This window comes from Oncorhynchus nerka, linkage group LG4 (assembly GCF_034236695.1).
Source record: "Oncorhynchus nerka isolate Pitt River linkage group LG4, Oner_Uvic_2.0, whole genome shotgun sequence".
Taxonomy (NCBI): domain Eukaryota; kingdom Metazoa; phylum Chordata; class Actinopteri; order Salmoniformes; family Salmonidae; genus Oncorhynchus; species Oncorhynchus nerka.
Window position 1 is genome coordinate 25,978,174 of NC_088399.1, and position 23,182 is coordinate 26,001,355.

General features: G+C 41.1%; 1 protein-coding gene across 1 annotated transcript in view; it reads right to left on the reverse strand.

Annotated features, from left to right (window-relative positions):
* Positions 1-1,379: 1,379 nt before the first annotated feature.
* Positions 1,380-23,182, reverse strand: part of LOC115117271 (GDNF family receptor alpha-2-like) — a 72,199-nt gene continuing 50,396 nt past the window's right edge. Inside the window, exons 6-10 of the mRNA XM_065018091.1 lie at positions 8,392-8,501; positions 6,917-7,057; positions 6,500-6,684; positions 5,674-5,721; positions 1,380-4,850 (exon numbers count right to left, since the gene is read on the reverse strand). Of these exons, the coding sequence (XP_064874163.1) occupies positions 4,716-4,850; positions 5,674-5,721; positions 6,500-6,684; positions 6,917-7,057; positions 8,392-8,501 (619 nt within the window). The 3' untranslated portion in view covers positions 1,380-4,715. The remainder of the gene's footprint in view (positions 4,851-5,673; positions 5,722-6,499; positions 6,685-6,916; positions 7,058-8,391; positions 8,502-23,182) is intronic.

Here is a 23,182-nt window from a genome sequence, read left to right on the forward strand (position 1 = left end):
GTCTGTCTGTCTGTCTGTCTGCCTGCCTGCCTGCCTGCCTGCCTGCCTGCCTGCCTGCCTGTCTGTCTGCCTGCCTGCCTGCCTGTCTGTCTGTCTGTCTGTGCTCGTACATTGTGAACGAAAAGTAGATTGAAGATATGACGTGACCAAACTTTCTCTGAAATGGAGAGCTAAGCAGAATGTACTTGGTGTCCCGGGTTTGAATCAGTCCTTGTGATTAGAGGAGAATAATGAAAATTAGCACCGACCTTGAGATTCAGGTTTCATAAAAGTTGATCAAATGAAACTGCTTTATTGTCACACACCAGATAGGTGCAGTGAAATGTGTTGTTTTACATAGTAGTACGGAGCCCCTGGAGCAAATTAGGGTTAAATACCTTGTTGGGCTCATCGACAGATTGGTCACCTTGGGCACTCAAACCAGCATCCTTTCAGTTACTGGCTCAATGCTCTAACCACTAGGCTACCTGAAACCTTAAAAGTGACATTATATATACAAAAGTATTTGGACACACCTTCAAATGAGTGGATTCGGCTATTTCAGCCACACCTGTTACTGACAGCGTATAAAATGTAGCACACAGCCATACAATCTCAATAGACAAACATCGGCATTAGAATGGCCTTACTGAAGAACTCAGTGACATTAAACGTGGCACCGTCATAGGATGCCACCTTTCCCACAATCAGTTTGTCAAATTTCTGCCCTGCTGGAGCTGCCCGAGTCAACTGTAAGTGCTGTTATTGTGAAGTGGAATAGTCTAGGAGCAACAACGGCTCAGCCGTGAAGTGGTAGGCCACACAAGCTCACAGAACGGGACCGCCGAGTGCTGAAGCGTGTAAGCGCATAAAAATCATCTGTCCTCGGTTGCAACACTCACTATGAGTTCTAAACTGCTTCTGGAAGCAACGTTAGCACAATAACTGTTAATTGGGAGCTTCATAAAATGGGTTTCCATGGCCGAGCAGCCGCACACAATCTTAAGATTACCATGTGCAATGCCAAGAGTCAGCTGGAGTGGTGTAAAGCTCACGGCCATTGGACTGCAGCAGTGGAAACGCGTTCTCTGGAGTAATGAATCACGCTTCACCATCTGGCAGTGAGACGGACAAATCTGGGTTTGGCGGATGCCAGTACAGCGCTACCTGCCCCAATGCAAAATGCCAACTGTAAAGTTTGGTGGAGGAGGAATAATGGTCTGGAGCTATTAACTCTACAGCATACAATGACATTGTCCACATACTTTGGTCATGTAGTGTACTTCATAGTAGTAGCTGATGTCTTTGTACTAGATGAAACCACTTGCTGAAACAAAGTAGGAAAAACATAGACACACATCAATACAGATCTCATGATGTTTGTATTAGTCAATTACACAGAAAACTCAGGTATTGTTACAGATGTTTTTATTCAGGTCTTTAGACACATATTTCATTTACGCTGCTGTAGCTCAGTAAAAGCGTACATAGAAACCTGCACCTTATAATCCTCCCCTCCTCTCCCTTCTCTTCTTGCTTTTCTCTCATTTTCTCTCTCCCCCTCTTCTTCTCTCACTCTCTCTATTTTTCTCTCTCTCACAGCAGGAAAAGAAAAGATGACAAGTACAGTAAGACCTGACAGAGATGAGTGTTGGCACCACCAGTATCCATGGCAACAGATGATTTACACACATTCCCTGGAGAACAAGTGTGTGTCACGCCTCTGTCCGTGTTCTGGATCTCCACTAGCCTCACACTCCAACATATAAAAATACTCCACAGAGTTTCAGAGGTATAATGCACACATTTATAATACACACACACACACACACACACACACACACACACACACACACACACACACAAATATATAATACAAATGTATACACTCAAACTGCTGCGCACAGCTGTGTAGTGAGATTTACTTTTTTAATCATATTTTTACATGACTCTATTTTCTTTTTACAGTTTTAACAACACAACTGAGATAGAAAACCACTTCAACTTACAATAGTGTCTGCAGAAGTCTGCAGTGTCCTTGACGTGTTTCTGTAAGTTTGTGTGTGTTTGTGTTTGCACGTGAGGGTGGAATATGTGTGTGTGTGCGCACGTGTGTGTATTAACCATCTGCCAGGCAGTGAGGACTAAAGAGGTTGAGGGAGAATGTCTGCAAGGTGTCTTTAAGGAGTTGTTTGTGTGTGTGTGTGTGTGTGTGTGTGTGTGTGTGTGTGTGTGTGTGTGTGTGTGTGTGTGTGTGTGTGTGTGTGTCTGTGTGTGTGTCTGTGTGTCTGTGTGTGTGTCTGTCTGTCTGTCTGTCTGTCTGAGATGTGAAGGTTACTGAGGTCAGAGACAGAGGAACAGTCCCTCCTATCTGGACTTTTTGCTCCAATCACATTAGAGTCTGTGCAGTCTAGTCCAATTCCAGTAGTGTCCATCTAATGAAAGTAGAGTCAGAGGCCCTAGCAGATTAGTCCTCTCCTCGATTGTTGCCCTGTCCAATTCTTCACACTTGAGGTGTAAAGTCAGAGTGCGAATTACCCCATGACATTCAGGGTGGGTCTCTATTGAAAAAAATATATGGGCCTAATAATGAAGATGTCATTTAAACGGTAGAAATGAATTACCTTTTAATGTGGCATGAACACAACCAGTCATGATATTTTCATCTGATTGCCAAACAAATCACTTCAAAAAGTAGGCTACCTGTGCATGTTGGTATACTCCAAAATAATTCCAGAATTCCAGCTGCATGTATACTCACGTCATTTCATGAATGGAAATAGACATTTGTTACAAAACACCAAACAGTGTGTCTAATGACATTCAGAGGTTGCCATTGATTAGGCATTAATTGATGCGTCTCACTGACAAATGGACATTTTTTGTAGCCTGAAAAGTCGGGACACCTGCAATGCGTCTGTATCTGTCCTAGGAAAACGGGATGGTTACCCTAACACACAGTGTCAACTTACTAGGCCACAATGTGTTTTACCATGAACTTCTAATAGGCCTACCAGTAGCCTATTGCCGGTCGCTGTGAAAACGCTCCCTATAGACTACTTTCAATGCATTTTTCAGAAAAAGGTGGGTAAACAGCGTTTGCTTGCGTTTACCCACTGCTAGGCCTACACCACTGCCGGTAGCCTACCCTCTCAGCCGAGGCAATTTTACACACATGAACACACACGCAGAACAGGTAGCCTACATTCAATATAATACATGAGTTGAATCCAAACATGTTTTTACACCCTAGTTCATGAGCTGTCCATAACTCATGAGTTAATGCTTGGAGTCTTCACAGATCAGTGACATAAAACAGTAACTTTAGTTCCTTACATGAATTACATTATTGACGGGGTTATTTGTCATAAATAAGTATTTAACAATTGAATTAGAACATTGAACTTAAACCTTGTACGAATCCTGGATCTTGGAGATTTCTGTAGATGTACTGTAAGTGTAAACTATGCCAACATGACATTTTATGATGTCCAAAATGATGTAGACCTTTGCCATAATCAGATGCTTCTAACCAAACAAGTTACCTTAAAGGCCTACTTTCATTAATGTATACTTGATGGATGGACTGGATGCACATTGGTGTCCAGCTATAGGCTAGTTGGTTAGTGATACTGTTGACCATCATCAGCTGATCTAGGAAAGAAAACAAATATTGATAGAAAATAATAAAGCTAAATAAACGGTCTGGTACTTCTGGCCACGGGTGGCACGGAGAACACCAGTACCCACACGCACCTGAAAAACAAAGCAATGAGCCTCTAAACAGCTGACCGACAAAAGCAAACAATGATAAACCAACAAATAAATCTAATGCATTGGAATAAAGGCTATTTTTTATCAAGGACTTCCTCAAATGAGGAAGTACAAAGGAAAATCTATGCGTAAAGGAGCTCAGCTGAGGCCAAAATTCAGCGGTACTAAGTGGACAGCGCCTCTACATAGAAATAAATGGTTTAAACCATGACAGAGAGATAGGGGTGTTTGTTTCATTTGTAAGCTTTTATTCTCATATTTACCACTGCATTTTAAACAAATAGGAGAATAGTTAAATTAGCATTATTTAGCGACCCCCCAAAGTTTGACTTTAGTTGAATTTAAGGGAGCTAACGTCTCATTCAGGTGAGCTGAGCCCCCGCCCCCTCCCCCGTAATTCGCACCCTGTTTACAGTTTATTTTAAAATGCATATGAGGATGAATTTCTGGAGGTGCAGTGTCCCATCAGATTTTTAGGAAGTGCGTCTTTTGGCAGCACACTTCGCCAACTCATTCTGCACTCTATCAGTTAGACATCAGAACTACCATCTCAGCCAAAGTGTCTATACACTCAGAAACACCAAGACAAAGGGTGGTAATGCAGACCTGAGAGTCCACAGTGTTCAGGGTGGGAGGATAGAACAGGGCATGTGTAGAATCATCCATCCAGTGTCTGTCTCCTTCTCTCTCTCCCTCTCTTTGTCTCTCTGTAGAATGAGTGCCAGTCTCTTCTCTGTCCTCTCTCTCTTCTCCTCCTCATCTCATCACTTCTCCTCTCCAATACCTTTCCTCCTTTCTTCGACTCTGCTTTAATCTTCGCTCAGCTTTTCTGTCGATGTTGTTGTTTTGACATGGTAGTGGAGGATGTGATGTCACAGAACTTCCTGCGGGTGGCGTTTGGGCTTCCTGTCTGACCCCGAGGACAGGGTTTCGAGGTCAGCAGTCAGGAGTGTACATGTGTACTACAGAGCCTGGAGCAAAAGCCCCAACATGGACATGCACACACTCACACACTCTCTCACAATCAGGGTTCCAGGGGCTGCTGCAGAGTGCTGGGCTCGACCCTCTTCTCCCTTAGAACCCTGTGCCAATAACGCCTGAGAGAGAGAGGGGGAGGGAGAGAGAGAGAGAGAGAAATAAAGTGAAAGAGGGGGAGAAAGAATTAAACATAAGATGTAAATGTGTTTTGAGGAGAGAGAGAGAAGATGAGAGAAAGAGGGGAAAGACAGGATTGAGTTATGAGTGAATAGATGGATGGATGAACAGAGTGATGAAGATAGTTGATGAACAGAGTAAATGGAGATGCAGAGAATAGTAAACTATATATGACAAATGGACAGAATGTGGAGGAATGTTACAAAGCAGGAGGAGTGATTTCAGCCAGGTTGCTCAAGATTCACTTTGAAATTGAACATCCATCCATTTCCAGAGGATGTTGGGAGATGCCTTTTAAATAAAATGCCACTAGGGGCAACGTTAAGCGCTAATACCATCAAGTAGGCTTGGGTTTTGCTAAAGCATTGTGAACAGGGATGATGGATGGGTATAAGCCACAAGCTCTGGCTCCTAGGGTTGTGTGTTCAATCGCAGTGTTAGACTTAATTGTTTTTGTTTTAACCCTATCCCAAACCTTAACCCTTAACGTAACCATTAAGGAATTAATGAAGAGGAGTCGCAGCAGGAGGAGCAACATAGTGTCTCAAAAACACCTACAACAGACACTGATGTCAAATTTGTTGCTTTCATACAACCTTCTATTCAGAGACAGACATGCAAACACACACACACACACGCACGCACGCACGCACGCACGCACGCACGCACGCACACACACACACACACACACACACACACTCACACTCACACACAAATTCACAGACACTAATGCACAGACACTAATGCACAGACACTCACACTCACCTCTTCACACTCAAAGTCATTGGAGGGAATGCACTTTTGTTCTCCATCCTGTAAAAAAAACATACACCATCAGTATTGACTTACACACAGCATGAGCAACAACAACACACTCACCAGACTCATGTAATGTATCCTATACTTTCTCTCTCTCACTCTCTCACTCTCTTGTGCACACGCCAGTATCTCCAGTTATCTCCCTCTCCCATCAGCCCCTCTCTGGGTCTCATTAGCATATCTACGCCCGTCACTTGGCTGGAAGAGCCAATCAGATCTTTATCTCTTCTCAGAACAAGAAGAGCTGTTTTCATGGCCAGGAAATGAAGAGAATAATAGAGAGAAGAAAACTGAGAGAGAAATAACTAGTTAACGTTATTAAACACACACACCCCCACCCCCTCACCCTGCCCTCTACGTGATCAGTCTGAATGTCAGGAGTTCTGTGCAGGAGGCAGCAGTCCTGGGATTAGACTCCCAGCTGCAGGGATCTGACAGTTTAAACATACACTACAGTATACACACGCACACGCAAAATCATGCACGAACGCACACATGTACACACGCATGTATGTATACATATACAAATAGCATGAATAATTCCATTCTATTTCACACTGTTACCTTTGTGTATTATTTCTGTGTGTGCATTCCCCCCTCCAGGCTCCATTCCAGTTAGACTTATATATAGAGCGGCAGGACCAGATATTTCAAATAATTAAATAATGAATAGATTATGCCCAATATCCGCTATGAAAGTAGATACACTACTTCACCTGAACCAATGTCACTACACACACACACACACACACACACACACACACACACACACCTTAAGGTTGGCACAGGTTGAGAAGACACAAGTGCTGTCCTGAGGCTTGATTTCATTGGCATGGAGCGAGGGGGCAGGCTTAGAGTTGAGTGGTGGCTGTATGGGAGGAAAGGGCGTGGCCAAAGACTCTATAACAGGAAGTACACTCCCCTCTGGACCATAGCCAAACGCCTGGATGGCATTCTCTACAAAAACAGGCAGGAGAAAAGGAGAGAAGATACAGGTTGTGACTTTAAGAGAGGCAAGATGGAGTGCAGGTATTGTAGCTAGGTCACTGTTATTTTAAAAAAAACACCTAGGGACCTCTCTCTCTCACACACACACACCAACGTACCAACATCACCACACACACACACACACACACACACACACACACACACACACACACACACACACACACACACACACTCCACTCACTGAGGCAGGTGTTGTGTGTGAAGTCTCTGAGGAAGGCGTCACACTCATTTTCCTGGTTGCCAGTCCCTCTGCAGGAGCACCAGGGAGAGATGGTGCTGTTACTGGGACTGCTGTCCATGTAGTTAGGAGTCACATCAGACCCTGGAGAGAGAGGGAGGGGGGATGATAGTAAGGACCAAGAGTATGTTTGAAGAACACTTCTGCTGGGATAGAAACCTCTCCATCAAATTGCTGTAATATGGAGAAAGTGTATGTAAAAAACATTCTGATGTTTTGGGTAAATCCATTTAAATTCAATCACTTTTTTGACAGCACCCCTTTTGATTTGAATAAAACGTTCCATACATATTAGCCCATTGTAGAAGTGCTCTGAATGTGACTTTCTGGACCTGAATGTCAAAACATTCAAGAGATAAAGTTGACCTATTTTCCATACCCCACCGTACCATGTGATATCCATGTCTCATCACTGAAAAAGATAACCGTTTGAGATTTATAGAATTTAAAAGTTTACAAACAGGGTTGTCAAACTATTAAAAAAGAAGAAGAATTAAAAAAAATATATATACGTCATTTTTTTTTACCTAAATGTCAATTATCTGAACACGCCTAAACTCAGATTTGTTCATATTCCCATATGTTGTAACTTATTTTACATCATCAACACACAAGGTTTTTGTGTTGTGCCCGACATCGGTCGGGCACAACATGCTCTTGAATACATGGTGGGTGTCATGTTTTGGCTGATAAAATGGGAAAAAATTATACATTTTGACTTTCAAAAAAGGTACCACAAAGACGGTTGGAGATTCACACATCAGAGAATGTTGACTTGAATGGGAATATCTGTTGTTTTTAAATTATACTGTCAAACTTCCATAGGAAACCTTTTGAAATCATAGAAATACAGATAATTGAACAGACATGACCATTTAAGTTGACATTCGACGGTGAGTGGACCGGCGGCCATCTTTGTGGTAGACGTTTCAATTTCAAGGGCGTACCAGCAGTGGTCTGAAGGAATCCATTTTATGAATTCTATTTCTATGATTGAAATGACACACACCTTGTATTCAAGAGCATGCTGTGTCTCAACCGATAGCGTCCACAACACAAAAACCTTTGATGATGCAAAATAGGTCAACTTTGAGTACATTCTCCAGAATGTTTTGGCATTCACGTCCAAAACGTCCCTTGAAATCAAACAGGATGTTTGAAAAAAAGTGATTGAATTCAAATGACTTTACCCTTTTATCATCACACAGGTGCAGTGAAATGTGTTGTTTTACAGGGTCAGCCATAGTACTACGGTGCACCTCGAGCAAATTTGTGTTATTTGCCTTTCTCAAGGGCACATCAACAGATTTTCGGCTAGGTGTGTGTGTGTGTGTGTGTGTGTGTGTGTGTGTGTGTGTGTGTGTGTGTGTGTGTGTGTGTGTGTGTGTGTGTGTGTGTGTGTGTGTGTGTGTACTCACCAATAAGGCCTACGTAGGCCATGAGGCAGCCATGGTAGTTATCATGGGGACAGCTGGTGATGGAGTGACCAGTCATCTGACAGTTCGTATGGAAATCAGCCAGTCTTGATCTACATGCACACACACAGGCACATTTTACATTTTCATTATAACATAATGTATGCAGTTCTGTCCTTGAGCTGTTCTTGAGCTGTCTATTGATGTTCTGTATTATGTAATTCTGTATTATATTTCATATTTTGTGTGGACCCCAGGAAGAGTAGCTGCTGCTTTTGCAACAACTAATAGGGATTCTTATAAAATACCAAATACATGGTCATTTTACCATTTTACTTGCAGTACGGTCTATGATCATACTGTAGGGTTATTTTATGGGATATATTATTTTCTAAGTGACTGTTGTATAGTTCTAAAATATTGTGAATCAGTTGTTCTGAATTGTAATGTTAATGAATGATCTACCTAGAAACTACTTTGCACTTTTCTGATTAGTTGTATGTTAGTTAATTGTTGGAATAAAATAGAAAATGGTTGAGTTGATGCATGGCTGTAACTGGGTTTTGAATAGACTAGATGGTATACCGTTGTATGGTATGGTTTTGAATAGACTAGATGGTATACCGTGTCAGAATTTAATTTTCGTAGCAGGTTAGGAGAACTTATGCAGCAGGTTAGGACAATTAACATAGCAAGTTAGGAGAATTAGGTTCGAGTTAGTTAAAGGGTTAGCTAAAATGCAACTAAAAAAAAATATAATTTTGACATAAACGCTATCCCATCTAAACATGACCTTGTAACTGTGGTCGGTTCATCCAAAGATTATGGATATACTGACAAGATTACATGTCCATGTGCTGTCATAACTCCCCTGTGACGATCTGAAGGATCAGGTTACAGTGGGTCCACTCTACAGCGTGCTCTCTCTTGTAGAGGGGGAGAGCGGGAAGTCGGCTGTTTTATGGCAGTCGTAAAATATACTGCCTCTATGCTCTGTAGTGTTCGAGATTGGAATGTAAACAGTGGAACACAGAGAGACCCTTGGACATCAAAAATGTGAATCATTAAACAATATTTAGATTTTGGACAATGTGGGAGTGGTACGTGGACACTTAAGGGATAGTCATGACGAGTTTGTTTCATTTGGTGATCTCATGAAGGACAAGAAACACTCATTACTGTGTCTTTGGTTGTGTATACTTCTTAATTATGGGTTTACATCTAAATATTGTGAAACATATGTGATTAAACATGAAACTATTTGTGAAAAGATGTAATGTGATGTTGACCTTCTAAATGAGAAAATATGGGTTTTCATATCAAGTTAACCAAATCAGTGGCCACGCCCATGTGAGCATAGACATTACGTTGCCGTCATGGACCACCCTTTTCTCCATAAAATCAACTCCTGAAAAAATTTACATTAGACCAGAAAATATGGCGCTGACGCTACATGATGAAATGGTTAATAACTACAACTCTATAGGCCCAGGAGACCAGACAGCGTGTAGTGTTGGCCACACGGCTGGAAATGGTTGAACTCTGAGACTATCGATCACTACAGAATAAGAGCAAATCCTAGACATAGAATTACTAGTCTGCCGCTGGAAACTACGTAAGTCTAGTACGAGAATACTGACAACCGCCGAAGCATCTATTCTATGCAACGACCATCTGTACGCCTGAAGTAACCATTATAACAGACACTATCCAGAGCCACTGAAAAAGCAACAACTACGAAAGACATAGTGACTTCTGGGGAAGTTAACCAGAGACTATCTGATGAACTGACTCTCCAGCAGACGGGACCGGCGATTCCAACAGAGAAGACAACAACGACATACAGGCGTAAATATATACATTGCAATTATTTTCGAACGAGCGGCCGTTCATGTGCAATGGATTAGCATTTCAATTAATATAATTATCAACTGTGTGTAGTGAATTCATTTTGTCTTTCCCACTTTTATCTGTCCCCACTCCTTTCCATTGTCTACCAAGCCGTCATAACGGTTTAGCCCACTAGGGACATATCAATGCATTGTGTTAGTAGCCAATAACGATATTGTTTGTTTGTGTATTTCTGTGATTTGTCTAGTTAGTTAGTAAATAAATAATTAAGCCAATTTGTATATCGCTGGGTCATTTTGGAGACTAGGGTACATGCAAATATCCAAGTGTTTGCGACATAATAAGTAATGAGAACTGATGAGGAAATATTGACACATTAAGAGAAGACTAATCGATAAGATATCTGAAGAGTCGATTCGGGAAATAGAGACTGTATAAACATTTTCCCTTGGTGCCTAGACTTCCTAGTTGATAAGTTTACATGACTAGTTTAATAATAATTACACACCGAGAATTGGTTTGAGAAAATAACAGTCTTCACATTTAACCTCTTACCTCTACCTGGGACGCTTGCGTCCCAACTAGAGCTCTGGAAATCCAAATGCGCTACGCTAAATGCTAATAGTATTAGTTAAAACTCAAAAGTTCATTAAAATACACATGCAGGGTATCAAATTAAAGCTACACTCGTTGTGAATCCAGGCAACAAGTCAGATTTTTAAAATGCTTTTCGGCGACAGCATGAGAAGCTATTATCTGATAGCATGCACCAATACACTACAACAGAAAAGCACAGCAGGGGACGTAAACAAAATAATTAGCATTTCGGCGTTACACAAACCGCACAATAAAATAGAAAACAGTCATTACCTTTCACCATCTTCTTTGTTGGCACTCCTAGATGTCCCATAAACACTATTGGGTCTTTATTTAGATTAAATCGGGCCATATAAAGCCAAGATATCGTTATATGTAGACTGTGTGATAAACGAAAAAAACAGCGATTTCACAACGTAACGTCATTTTTTAAATTCAAAAAGTAGACGATAAACTTTCACAAAACACTTCGAAATACGTTTGTAATGCTACTTTAGGTATTAGTAAACGTTAATAAGCGATAAAAATCATCCGTAGGCGATGTACATATCATTAGCTGTCGTCTTGGAAAAAATTTCAGGAGAGAGCTCTTCCGGAATGATCTGGGCGGAGACCGGAGGTACGTCGTGCCCCTCTTTCGGTTCAACCAAGAATCAAAGAGGATTAAATTCACAAGATACTCGACTACATGGGGATGCTGTGGGAGTTGAATGCTCGGTCTTATCTAATTCGGCTCACTGTTAACAATTGCTGGAAGTGGCGCAAGGATATTTATTTCCATTTTCTGTGATCAGGTTTTCCTGCGCTTTCCGATGTAACGCACGTTATGTAATAGCCACAGTCGTGATTTAACCAGTTTTAAAAACGTCCGAGGGTTTCCTATACACACATTCTAACCATATGAACGTACTATATTCCTGGCATGAGTAGCAGGGCGCTGAAATGTTGCGCGATTTTTAACAAAATGTTCAAAAAAGTAGAGGGTAGGAGCAACTAGAATTGGTTTGAGAAAATAACAGTCTTCACATTTAATGATAGTCACAGATACGACACTGCCATAACAAAGGGAGTAGTTGTCCACCAACGGCACAGCGAGCTGTCTAGCTCCCGCCTATCCTTTCTTTGGATTGGTGGATATATCAAATTATTGTAAACCTTTTTTGAATATTCAAAACTTTGCTTATAAGCCATTCGCACTCTCTCATTGACCTCCATACAAAAACTCCTTGCTTGGTGGGCGAAACTACATAAAAACACCACCTGCTGGAGGAGACAGATTTTCCTCTATGTTGGGCCTCTTCCTCTCTGGTTCATCATTAAATCAGCAAAACTGTAATCAGTATTCATTCAGTGTTTGTCTACAAAGTGAGTCATCCATCCACCATCTAAGGAACCCTTAAACTACAATACTATCTTTGCACATTTTAAAAACATGTCATGTTATTATCTTTTACGGTTCCATGTTAATCTGAGTCCTTCTCTCGTTTTGTACAGATGACTGTTGAAGAGTCTCAACCCCATGAAAAGTCAACTCTCTACTCCTACACCATCCATTCTCACTAGTCATGGGAAACTGAGGCTTTCTGAAGCCTTTTGGGCTTTCACCAAATTGTGCTGAAAAAAGGTTCATTACTCTGAGCTTTTAACACAATGCACATTAGTGACATCTTCTGGTCAGCAATGAAAAGCAGCGATGTTAATATATGTTTTTCCACAATATCCATCAAATGGCCATGGCACAGCAGTTAGTTATGAGTCTTAGTAGCCTCAAATCCGTTACCATTACAGGGTTGCACCTTCCATCATGCTTCCCTTTTTTTTGTTTTGAATTCCTTTTTTACTGTCAAAAGCTGAATCAGTGGCATTATATAGGATGCTTAAGACAGAAGCTTATACTTTTCTCAATAAAACTAACTGTTTAAACAACAATGTGCAGAAAGTGTGGCGTCACATGAAACAATTTTCAAAATATTGTAACGATTCAACCCCATTCCCTGTAGTCTGAGTGTTCTGATCCCCTGGACTCCAAATCTACCTGCTACCATTCAGGTGAAGCTACATGAAAAAATGTAAATGTGTAAGTACGGTGACCAGTAGAGGTCAGTGTTTGAAAGCAGCTTGGAATCGAAGATAGAACCGGAACGACATTGAAATCAGTGGGATCTTGCAGTTTGCAACACGATTTGAAAAACCACATGATCAAACAAAGCTTCGGACGTCATTGGTCATGTGATAATGTTTACTTTGCAACAAGCATTAGTACGTGGTAGTTCAGAAGTACTTTGAAAACTGCATTGGAGCACAGGTATCAATCGTCCCATCACTCATTCTCACAGTCCACTCCGCCATTTCCTGGTTGCAACATTTCTAATGGTTTCAGTTTATGTGACAAAACAAGCAGTCATTGTGTAGATACTCATTGTACCATCTAAACTGCTGTGAAATATTTTCAATAACAAAAAATATTGTATTTTCAGCTTTTTGAAGCTGGTGTTCAAAACCAAAAGTAAAAGACAAAAAAACTAAACCCAAGAACGGGAAACATTGAAATAGTGCACATAGAACAGATCTACTGCTTCTTACAACTTGTTTTCAATAAAATTGACAGATCTATAACTCACATTTCTATGTGAATTTGGTCAGGCCGCCAAAAGAGTTACATTTCTCAGCTTTAACAGCTTTTTGAGGAGGAGAGGAAATGAACCCTAGAACCCCAAAGAACTTCCGGGGTGTTTGTAAATAACTAGCTAGCTAGCTTATTCTAGTTGTTTTCTCTAAGCCAAAATTTGCATTTTGACCACATTATTCATGGGTGGGTTGGTCCTTGAGACCTGGGCAAATCTATTTTAGAAAATGTAAGTTTATAGATTTCCCAAAGAATCATCTCATCGGGCAGCATTGCCTGCATGGATAGTAACATTAGCAGCAGGAGGTGGTGGTGCAAAGATGTGCTACACATCATGGGTAAGTTGTTTATCATGTTAACCATGATAACATCAGCTAGCGAGCAACATATACTGTAAATAGGATAGACAGCCATCCAATATTAGTTTAATTTGCTACAAACAATGATGTTAGCTACCTAGCTAGGAGCTATTTAACAGGTTTCCAGTCCCAGAGAGAGAACTATGACAATTTAAAAACACAATTGCAACAAAATATAAAATGTTATTATATCACTTGAGAATAATGAAGCAAGTCCTGGTCTGATTTCTATGTTTCCTAACCTCAGATACAGAGACTTGTGAACGCTGCTAAACCCTGTCTGCGGATGAAGGTCCCAGGGAAAGTCCTGAAGAGACTGAAGGGTATATCTCCAATGGATTACATATGTAATTGCTTTACTGCTAGAATCGGTTGTAGGACTACAAAACAACTGTTAAAAGTAACAATGCATAGACCTAGAATATGCATGGCCAACCTTGCTGCTAGAGATCTAGCTACTGGGTGTGCAGTGTCGTGACTTGACTTTAACATAAATCTGAAGAGTGTTATTTATCTAATAAACTAACTGTGTTTAATTGTTACCTGATTCAATTATTCATGTAACAATTGACTCAATAGGATCTGGGGCACCATGAGAGTGGTTCTTTATGAATAAATAGTTACCATCTCCCTAATTAAACTCTAAAAGGTCTACCTATCACATCTATATACAGTCAACTTATGAATCATATCCTCGTATAATATCACCATTCTGAACATAACCTCCTTGCATCTCCTTGCATCTCCTTGCAGAAATTGGTTTAATTGTTTATTTACTATCTAATTAAATGGGAACACAGGATAAACACACACACTCTGCACTGGTTATTGACTGGAGACATAATACGCTGAAAACAGGTCCCTAACGGAATGACAACAACATCAAATCAAATGTTATTAAATTCCCAGGGTCCCAGGGTCCTTAGCTTTGTGATAAGCTTTGAGGGCACTATGGTGTTGAACGCTGAGCTGTCGTCAATGAATAGCATTCTCACATAGGTGTTCCTTTTGTGTAGGTGGGAAAGGGCAGTGTGGAGTGCAATGGAGATTGCATCATCTGTGGATCTGTTGGGGCGGTATGCAAATTGAGTGGGTCTAGGGTTTCTGGGATGATGGTGTTGATGTGAGCCATGACCAGCCTTTCAAAGCACTTCATGGCTACAGACGTGAGTACTACGGGCTGGTAGTCATTTAGGCAGGTTACCTTAGTATTCTTGGGCGCAGAACTATTGTGGTTTGCTTAAAACATGTTAGTATTACAGACTCGGACAGGGAGAGGTTGAAAATATCAGCGAAGACACTTGCCAGTTGGTCAGCGCATGCTCGCAGTACACATCCTGGTAATCCGTTTGGCCCTGTGGCCTTGTGAATGTTTACCCATTTAAAGGTCTTACTCACTTCGGCTGCGGAGAGAGTGATCACACAGTCTTCCGAAACAGCTGGTGCTCTCATGTGTGTTTTAGTGTTATTTTCCTCAAAGCAAGCATAGAAGTAGCTCATCTGGTAGGTTCATGTCATTGGGCAGCTCTCGGCTGTGCTTCACTTTGTAGTCTGTAATGGTTTGCAAGCCCTGCCACATCAGGCGAGCATCAGAGCCGGTGTAGTACGATTTGATCTTAGTCCTGTATTGACGCTTTGCCTGTTTGATGGTTCATCGGAGTGCATAGTGGGATTTCTTATAAGCTTCCCAGTTAGAGTACCGCTCCTTGAAAGCGGCAGCTCTAGCCTTTAGCTCAGTGCGGATGCTGCCTGTAATCCATCGCTTCTGGTTGGGGTATGTACGTACGGTCACTGTGGGGACGACGTCATCGATGCACTTATTTTCTTGTTTGCTTATGGTGGAATATAGCTCATTCAATGATGTCTTCGTGACAGCCTCTGACTGTGGTGTTATGTAAACGGCTACAAAGAATACAGATGAAAACTCTCTCGGTAGGTAGTGTGGTCTACAGCTTATGGATACTTATTAAAGAACAGATGAAGAGGGAAAGAGGGACAGAGACATTTAACATTGCCACATTCAGAAACTACTCTCACCTACAATAACCAAATATTTTGCACACAAACCACCACCCACTTTGAGCAAGAAGTCATGAATGTATTTACATGAAATGCCTGGGTTCACCTGGGATCTCTCGGTGAACGGGGCAGCCTTGGAAAGGGGGTTGGGCCTTTTCGCGGGACACTTGTAAGGCTCTGATTGTCCGAAATGGTTCCAACTACTCTTCTGCTGTTGTCCGGTATCCGGTGACTTGTCATGTAGTCCTGAACAGAACTACAGAGTTGATTTTCCTTCCATTCGCTCTTGAAGATACTTATTTGAAGATAGGCTAGCCAGACATATTGATGGTTCCCCAGTGGTGTGATGAGAGTAGCATAATACGATGGTTTGAGCACAGTAACGGGATGGTCATACTTAAATTCACTTCCGAATATACCTTCCTTAGGACAGCTAATCAGCCGTACCAGTGATTGTCCGGGAGAGGATTTTATCGCCTCCACCTCGTATTGAGATTCAAAGTTCAAACCATTTTAAACGTGTAGCTGCCACTTCACACTTTTTTCTGGTTCAATGTGTTAATTTGTTAAAACGTCATTTATACCTTTTGCTCGATAGGGGTGGTTCTGGCAAGCTGGCATGCTCCCTGACTTCACTCCGGGGCAGTGATTACACACTGTGCAAAGGAAAACAATTATCTCTCATAACTTCTCAAATCACATCCCTCTCTTAACAAAAACACTTTCATAATTTTTAAATGACTTGCACAACCCATAGTATGGAAGCTTCATCCATGTAGTGGGTATACTTTACAAGTTACAGTATTTCCTTTATAACACTTTTAAGGACAGCATAAATAACAAACAAAATCACAATAGTGTTCTATTGATCGAACGTTCTACGTTCAAAATATTGTTCTAGTATTTGCATTTGAACGTGTTAGAGTTTCAGAGGGAAAAGTTCTGTTGAGACATAGCACATTCCTCTGGTGAATTTTGAGAGCACAGACCTGGATCTTCTCCCTTGATTTACAACAGGGCGTGAGGGTCAATCCCCACTATCCTCCCCTCTCTACGGGTGAAATGGGGTCTGATTGAAGTTATTCATTTCAAATCTGATCTGACCTATTTGGTTTCTCGTGGTCAGTCATGACAGGAGGTTTCTGTTCCAGCCCAGCCCTGACATTTTGCTTATTATTTGTATTAGACACTATTCATTTAACTATTCATCTCATGTTTTGGAGATGGATGTCTAAACCTACTAACCATTTACATAGGCGTTCTTTGTATAATATTAAATAAAGTGTTGATTCTTTGAATTTAGTATCGTGTATTTTTTGGTCATTGAAAATTAATTTTTTGCCTGTTTTATTTGGTTGTCACTCTAATGATGTCTGATGGTATTGCACATATTTGCAGCAGAAGCTGATGTCCTTGATCATTGGTGTGGGTATAACAATCCCTATATGGCTGACCTAGGATGCAACCCCTGTCCACAACTGCACTTCATACCCACGAAGCAGAGTCCATTATTCTACAAAAAACATTATCTTGGTTGGGCTAGGATAACAATACTTTAGGTCTCAGGTCACGTGACATCACCACATGATGGCTACTAGGGCTTTGTCTCACTTTGTCTTTCTTTAATTACTCGCATCCTATCTCTTCACCTGTATTGTATCGCAACTGTATTGGAAGAGAAGGTACAGGGTCCCTCCACTCTGACCTTCTTCTCCAACCGGATTTGAGAAGAAGGTGATGAGAGAAGAGGTGATAATCGAGGAAGGATGAATTGATAAAAAGCCTGGCACTCACCTGTCAAATCAAATCATATCAAACTGAATTTGTCACATGCGCTAAATACCGTGAAATTCTTACTTACAAGCCGTTACCCAACAATGCAGTTCAAGAAAGAGTTCAGAAAATATTTACCAAATAAACTAAAGTAAAAAAGTTATAAAAAGTAACACAATAAAATAACAATAACGAGGCTATGTACAGGGTGTACCGATACCAAGTCAATGTGCGGGGGAACAGGTTAGTCGAGGTCATTTGTACATGTAGGTTGGGATAAAGTGACTATACATAGATAATACACAGTGAGTGACAGCAGTGTAAAAACAAATGGGGGGGTGTCAATGTAAATGGTGTGGGTGGCCATTTGATTAATTGTTCACCAGTCTTATGGCTTGGGGGTAGAAGCTGTTGAGGAGCCTTTTGGTCCTAGACTTGGCGCTCCGGTACCTCTTGCCGTGCGGTAGCAGAGAGAGCCGACTATGACTTGGGTGACTGGAGTCTTTGACAATTATTTGGACTTTCTTGGTGTGTTTGGACCTTGATAGTTCATTGGTGATGTGGACACCAAGGAATTTGAAACTCTCGACCCACTCCACTACAGCCACGTAGGGGCCTGTTTGGCCAACCTTTTCCTGTAGCCCACGATCCGCTCCTTTGTCTTGCTCACATTGAGGGAGAAGTTGTTGTCCTGGCACCACACTGCCAGGTCTCTGACCTCCTCCCTATAGGCTGTCTCATCGTTGTCGGTAATCAGGCCTACTACTTTTGTGTCATCAGAAAACTTAATGATGGTGTTGGAGTCATGTTTGGCCACACAGTCATGGGTGAACAGGGAGTGCAAAAGGGGACTAAGCACGCATCCCTGAGGGGCCCAGTGTTAAGGATCAGCGTGGCAGATGTGTTGTTGCCTACCCTTACCACCTGGGGGTGACCGGTCAGGAAGTCCAGGATCCAGTTGCAGAGGGAGGTGTTTAATCCCAGGGTCCTTAGTTTAGTGATGAGCTTTGTGGACACTATGGTGTTAAAGCTGAGCTGTAGTCAATGAACAGCATTCTCACGTAGATATTCCTTTTGTCCAGGTGGGAAAGAGCAGTGTGGCATGCGATTGAGATTGCATCATCTGTAGATCTGTTGGGGTGGTATGCGAATTGGAGTGGGTTTTGGGTATCCGGGATGACCAGCCTTTCAAAGCACTTTATGGCTACCAACATGAGTGCTACAGGGCTGTAATAATTTAGGCAGGTTACCTTCGCTTCCTTGGGCACAGGGACTATGGTCGTCTGCTTGAAACTAGCTCATGTGCTACTACACACACCCCTCTGCTACACTCAATGACGTACTCCTTCTCTTCATCATCCTCAGCACACTCACCCCTCTGCTACATTAACTGACCACCTCCTTTTCCTCATCAATCTCAGCAGCCAGCAGAGTGTACTGTGTGAACTGAGTCAATCTAGCGCACACAGAATTCATTTTGTGGGTATTTCATTCTGCTACATTGACTCTGATTTATACTGTCAGTGTAGTGGGAGGTGAAAGAGGTGTGACTAGTAGAGGTGAGTTCTAGTAGCAACTGTGATGTGATGTCATCCCCCTTATACTTGAATTAGTGTCTCCTTTCTATTATAAATGTACCTATACTTGAATACCGTAAGCATCTCAGCTGCAGGAGGATCCCCTCCGGAAATATTGTGCTGATTTGCTTCATTATGCTACACTCACTGTCCTCCTTCTCCAGTAGTTGACAAGCTAGCTACAAGTATCATTTGATTAGGGTTTGCACCCTGGCCCGATCAGCCATACAGAAACGGAACTCATACATTACATGGAGACTTTGCAGCCCACCCTTCACAATGGTCACTCTCCAGGGGATTTTTCTCTGGCCTCCACTATCCGTGCTCTACCCTTTTGGTTCCATTGCTTACAACTGATGTGAGATTATTTATGGCATGAATGCCCAATGCAGACATAATGTATGATGGGATTAGTATTGGCCTTGTCGGGATGTCCAATGCACTTGTACATATGGATTGTAATTTCTATACTAAAACAGGATTAGCAAATTGTTTACATTTTGTTGAGATGTTTTCTGCATTTGAAATAATACTATTAGAAATAGGAAAACCATTCACACATCTGAGAACATACGTGTGTGGGAATCATTTGCTAATAACGTGAAAGAAAATAAAAGGCTGATACTGGCAAGAGCAGTGTGTGGGTTTTCTTTTTGATTAGACAATTAACGAGGCTCACCATGTTGAAGGATACCAGATCTGACTTCTACAGCTACATCCCTTCATTAAAATGGATGAGTGCAAGCCTTACCCTTGTAATGAAGGTAGGCCTTAAAGTGGAACTGACAGCATTTGAACTACTTTGCAGATATGAAACAAACAGACAATCATAATATCAGTCAAAAATATCACATTTTCAGTTTATGCTACAAAACCAACTTTATAAGACGTTTAAAAAATAGTTTCTATTTGACTCAACATTCCATAACGTACACTAAGGCACTGTTGGTAGAATAGTTGGATGTAGTTCAATGCATGATTAATATAATTCACCAATAGTTCTTGGTAGTCCAAAAAATATTGCTATCAGATTATAAATCACAGTGGGCTTGATACATTGTTTGCTGCCTCCGTTCGGGATGCACTGTTTCAGTTTCATGACTCAATATTTTGGACAAAAACAGATGACTGTAACTAAGGCTGGGAATCTCAATACAATCAAACTAACAAGATCAATGATCACAAGTCAGTCATAGCATGGCTAATAGGCTAGCATATCTATTTATGTAGCAAGCTAAAAATACGGAGCCGGACGTTAGCTAGCCAGCTGCTAGATAACATGTAAACAGCCTAGCTAACCAGCTCTGTTAGGGTGAGTAAAATGGTCAGAGTGAGTTCAGTTCTCTTATTTTTGTCTGGAAGTAGCTAGCTAGCCAGTTAGCTTGGGTGCTTGATTGCATGCAAGCTGCAGAAGGACGAGTAGGCTACAATTTTATTAGTGCAATTTTGACGGCCAACTAGCTGAAAAAGTTAGACAGGGTTTATCTAATGTTCCTAGGTTAGATTTGACCTCATCTTACTCTTGCTAGCATTAGTTGTTGATCTTGTTGTTGTTGATGTGCATAACTGAGGAAGAGCCTACATTTTCATGGTTGTTTGATCAATAGGACTGTAGTAAAGTTCCCAAATGTAAGAAGATTGACATTCTGTATCCAGTTCAAAATGAATGATGGAAGGCCTGTGTAACAAAGAGCTCGTTTGCATAAAGGCCTACTGTAGCTCTGGTTGGCTATGGTGCACCGATCTGCATAGACTCCGGTCCTGGACGAGACAGATGGTTTTTTGTTGTTAGGTTTTATTTACTGCAGTGTCTATTAATTGTCCAAACACATAGCCACGTTCCCACTCTATATTGCTATCGACTTTTCATAAATGCCTCAGTATACATAATTCCCAAACATTCTAAGAATGTATGAAACCGTGAAAATGACTATATATATACAGTAAGTGCTCACTTGTCAGATAAAAAAAAAAAGTGTTTTATTAAGATTTCATTTTGCTAAATTATGTAATTTCCATTTTAAGGATGACTTGCACAGGAGAGAGACATTATTAGCAAATATCATGAGGGTGTGCAGAAAGGAATATTTTAAGGTTAATTTAATTTAATTTCAAAATACATGTTGCTTGAAACAAAGTTGCAATTTGTTTGCTTCATGTTATGTATCATCCTGTTGTAATTATATGCAGTTCAACATTATCACCACAAGGTGTCAGTGCTAGAATTGGTATTATAGTCTAGCTTTACTGTAAACAAACCACTTCCACGGTCTCGTATGTGGTATCGATAATACATGCCTAGCACAAACAAGCTGTTCATTAAAACTACAATATGTTTCTTAGTTGAAAGTTAAAGGGCAATACACCTGGATAAAATATATTTGCGTTTTGAGGAAACAGATGAAGAGCAAGGGGAGACAGATCATCTCATCTTGAAAAGCAGAGTCAGAACTAAACATTTCGGATTACTCCATGCAAAATAATTGCGCACATTTAGCTCGCTATCATCAGAGTTTAACAGCAAGTAGCTGCATGCTTTTCATGATCAGTAAACATCAATTGGTCATGTAATTTCCAATCTTCTGTGGGCTCTGCCTGTCAAGCAGCAGAATGGCGCATTTGCCGATATACTGTTAGCTAATAATGTTAACTACCATTAGAAAATGTCAAATCAAATCAACCTTGTTTAGTTGGTTAAACATGTTGGTAAGTAGACTTAATGTACTTGTTCCTCCAACAACGTAGGCCTACCTAGCAAAGTTAGCAAACATGATCACCTTTTCAACATTGTTTTTAAGAGTGTTTAATCATGATTGCTGCTGACAGACATGATAGGTTACATTGATTGATGGACCACGTCAATTTAACTAGCTAGCTAATAACAGATCACGTCAATATGGCTAGTTAACAAGCAAATCTTCATCTTCAGTGGATAAAGTAGATGGATAGCAATATCCAAATATTGTTTGATTTGCATGCCATCTTTAGAGGTGATGACAGTAAAGTTAGTCGGACTGACAACTTTACAAGGACAATGTCTAGCTCTTTCCAAAAGCCTTAACTCTGATGAAGCAAGCTAAATGACACATATAATCTAGTAAATTGCCAATTTAGGCTCTTTTAAACCTATATGCCTCCTTTGAGGCAGAGAGAGGGTGAGAGAGAGAGAGAGAGAGAGAGAGAGAGTATACTCTCTCTCTCTCTATTCTCTCTCTCTCTCACTCTCTCTGCCTCAAAGGAGGCATATAGGTTTAAAAGAGCCTAAATTGGCAATTTACATCATGATTTTCTCCACATAATTTAAAAAGAAATGTAAAAAGCATGTCAAACATCCTTCCTCCAAATGAAGCCTGTTTGTGAGAATGTGAGAATTACCAGAACAATCGAAGATACCAAAAACATTTCGGGCTACCCTGGCGTGGAACCGCTATCTCTCTATGTATCCTATCACACTCTTTTGCTCTCTTTCATTGTCCTGTTGAGTGTAATTGCAGTGAAAGTGTGTTTGCGTGCATGTTTATGTCTCCTGTAGGGAGTAATTGCGTGTGTGTTTGTGTGTGTGTGTGGTATGTCATGTGGTTATCAGCAGTACCAGAGTAGTGTGTGAGCACAAGCCTCCTAAGGAAAATGTGTGACAAGAATATTATTACAGTGTGTGTTTGTGTGTGTGTGCGCGTACATACAATTGTATTCGGAAAGTATTCAGACCCTTTTACATCTGCATCGAGCTAAAGGCTAGAGCTGCCTCTTTCAAGGAGCGGGAGACTTATCCAGATGCTTATAAGAAATCCCGCTATGCCCTCAGACGAACCATCAAACAACCAAAGCGTCAATACAGGATTAAGATTGAATCCTACTACACCGGCTCTGACGCTTGTCAGATGTGGCAGGGCTTGAAAACTATTACGGACAACAAAGGGAAACCCAGGTACCACGTCCATCTGTACAAACAATAGTACGCAAGTATAAACACCATGGGACCACGCAACCGT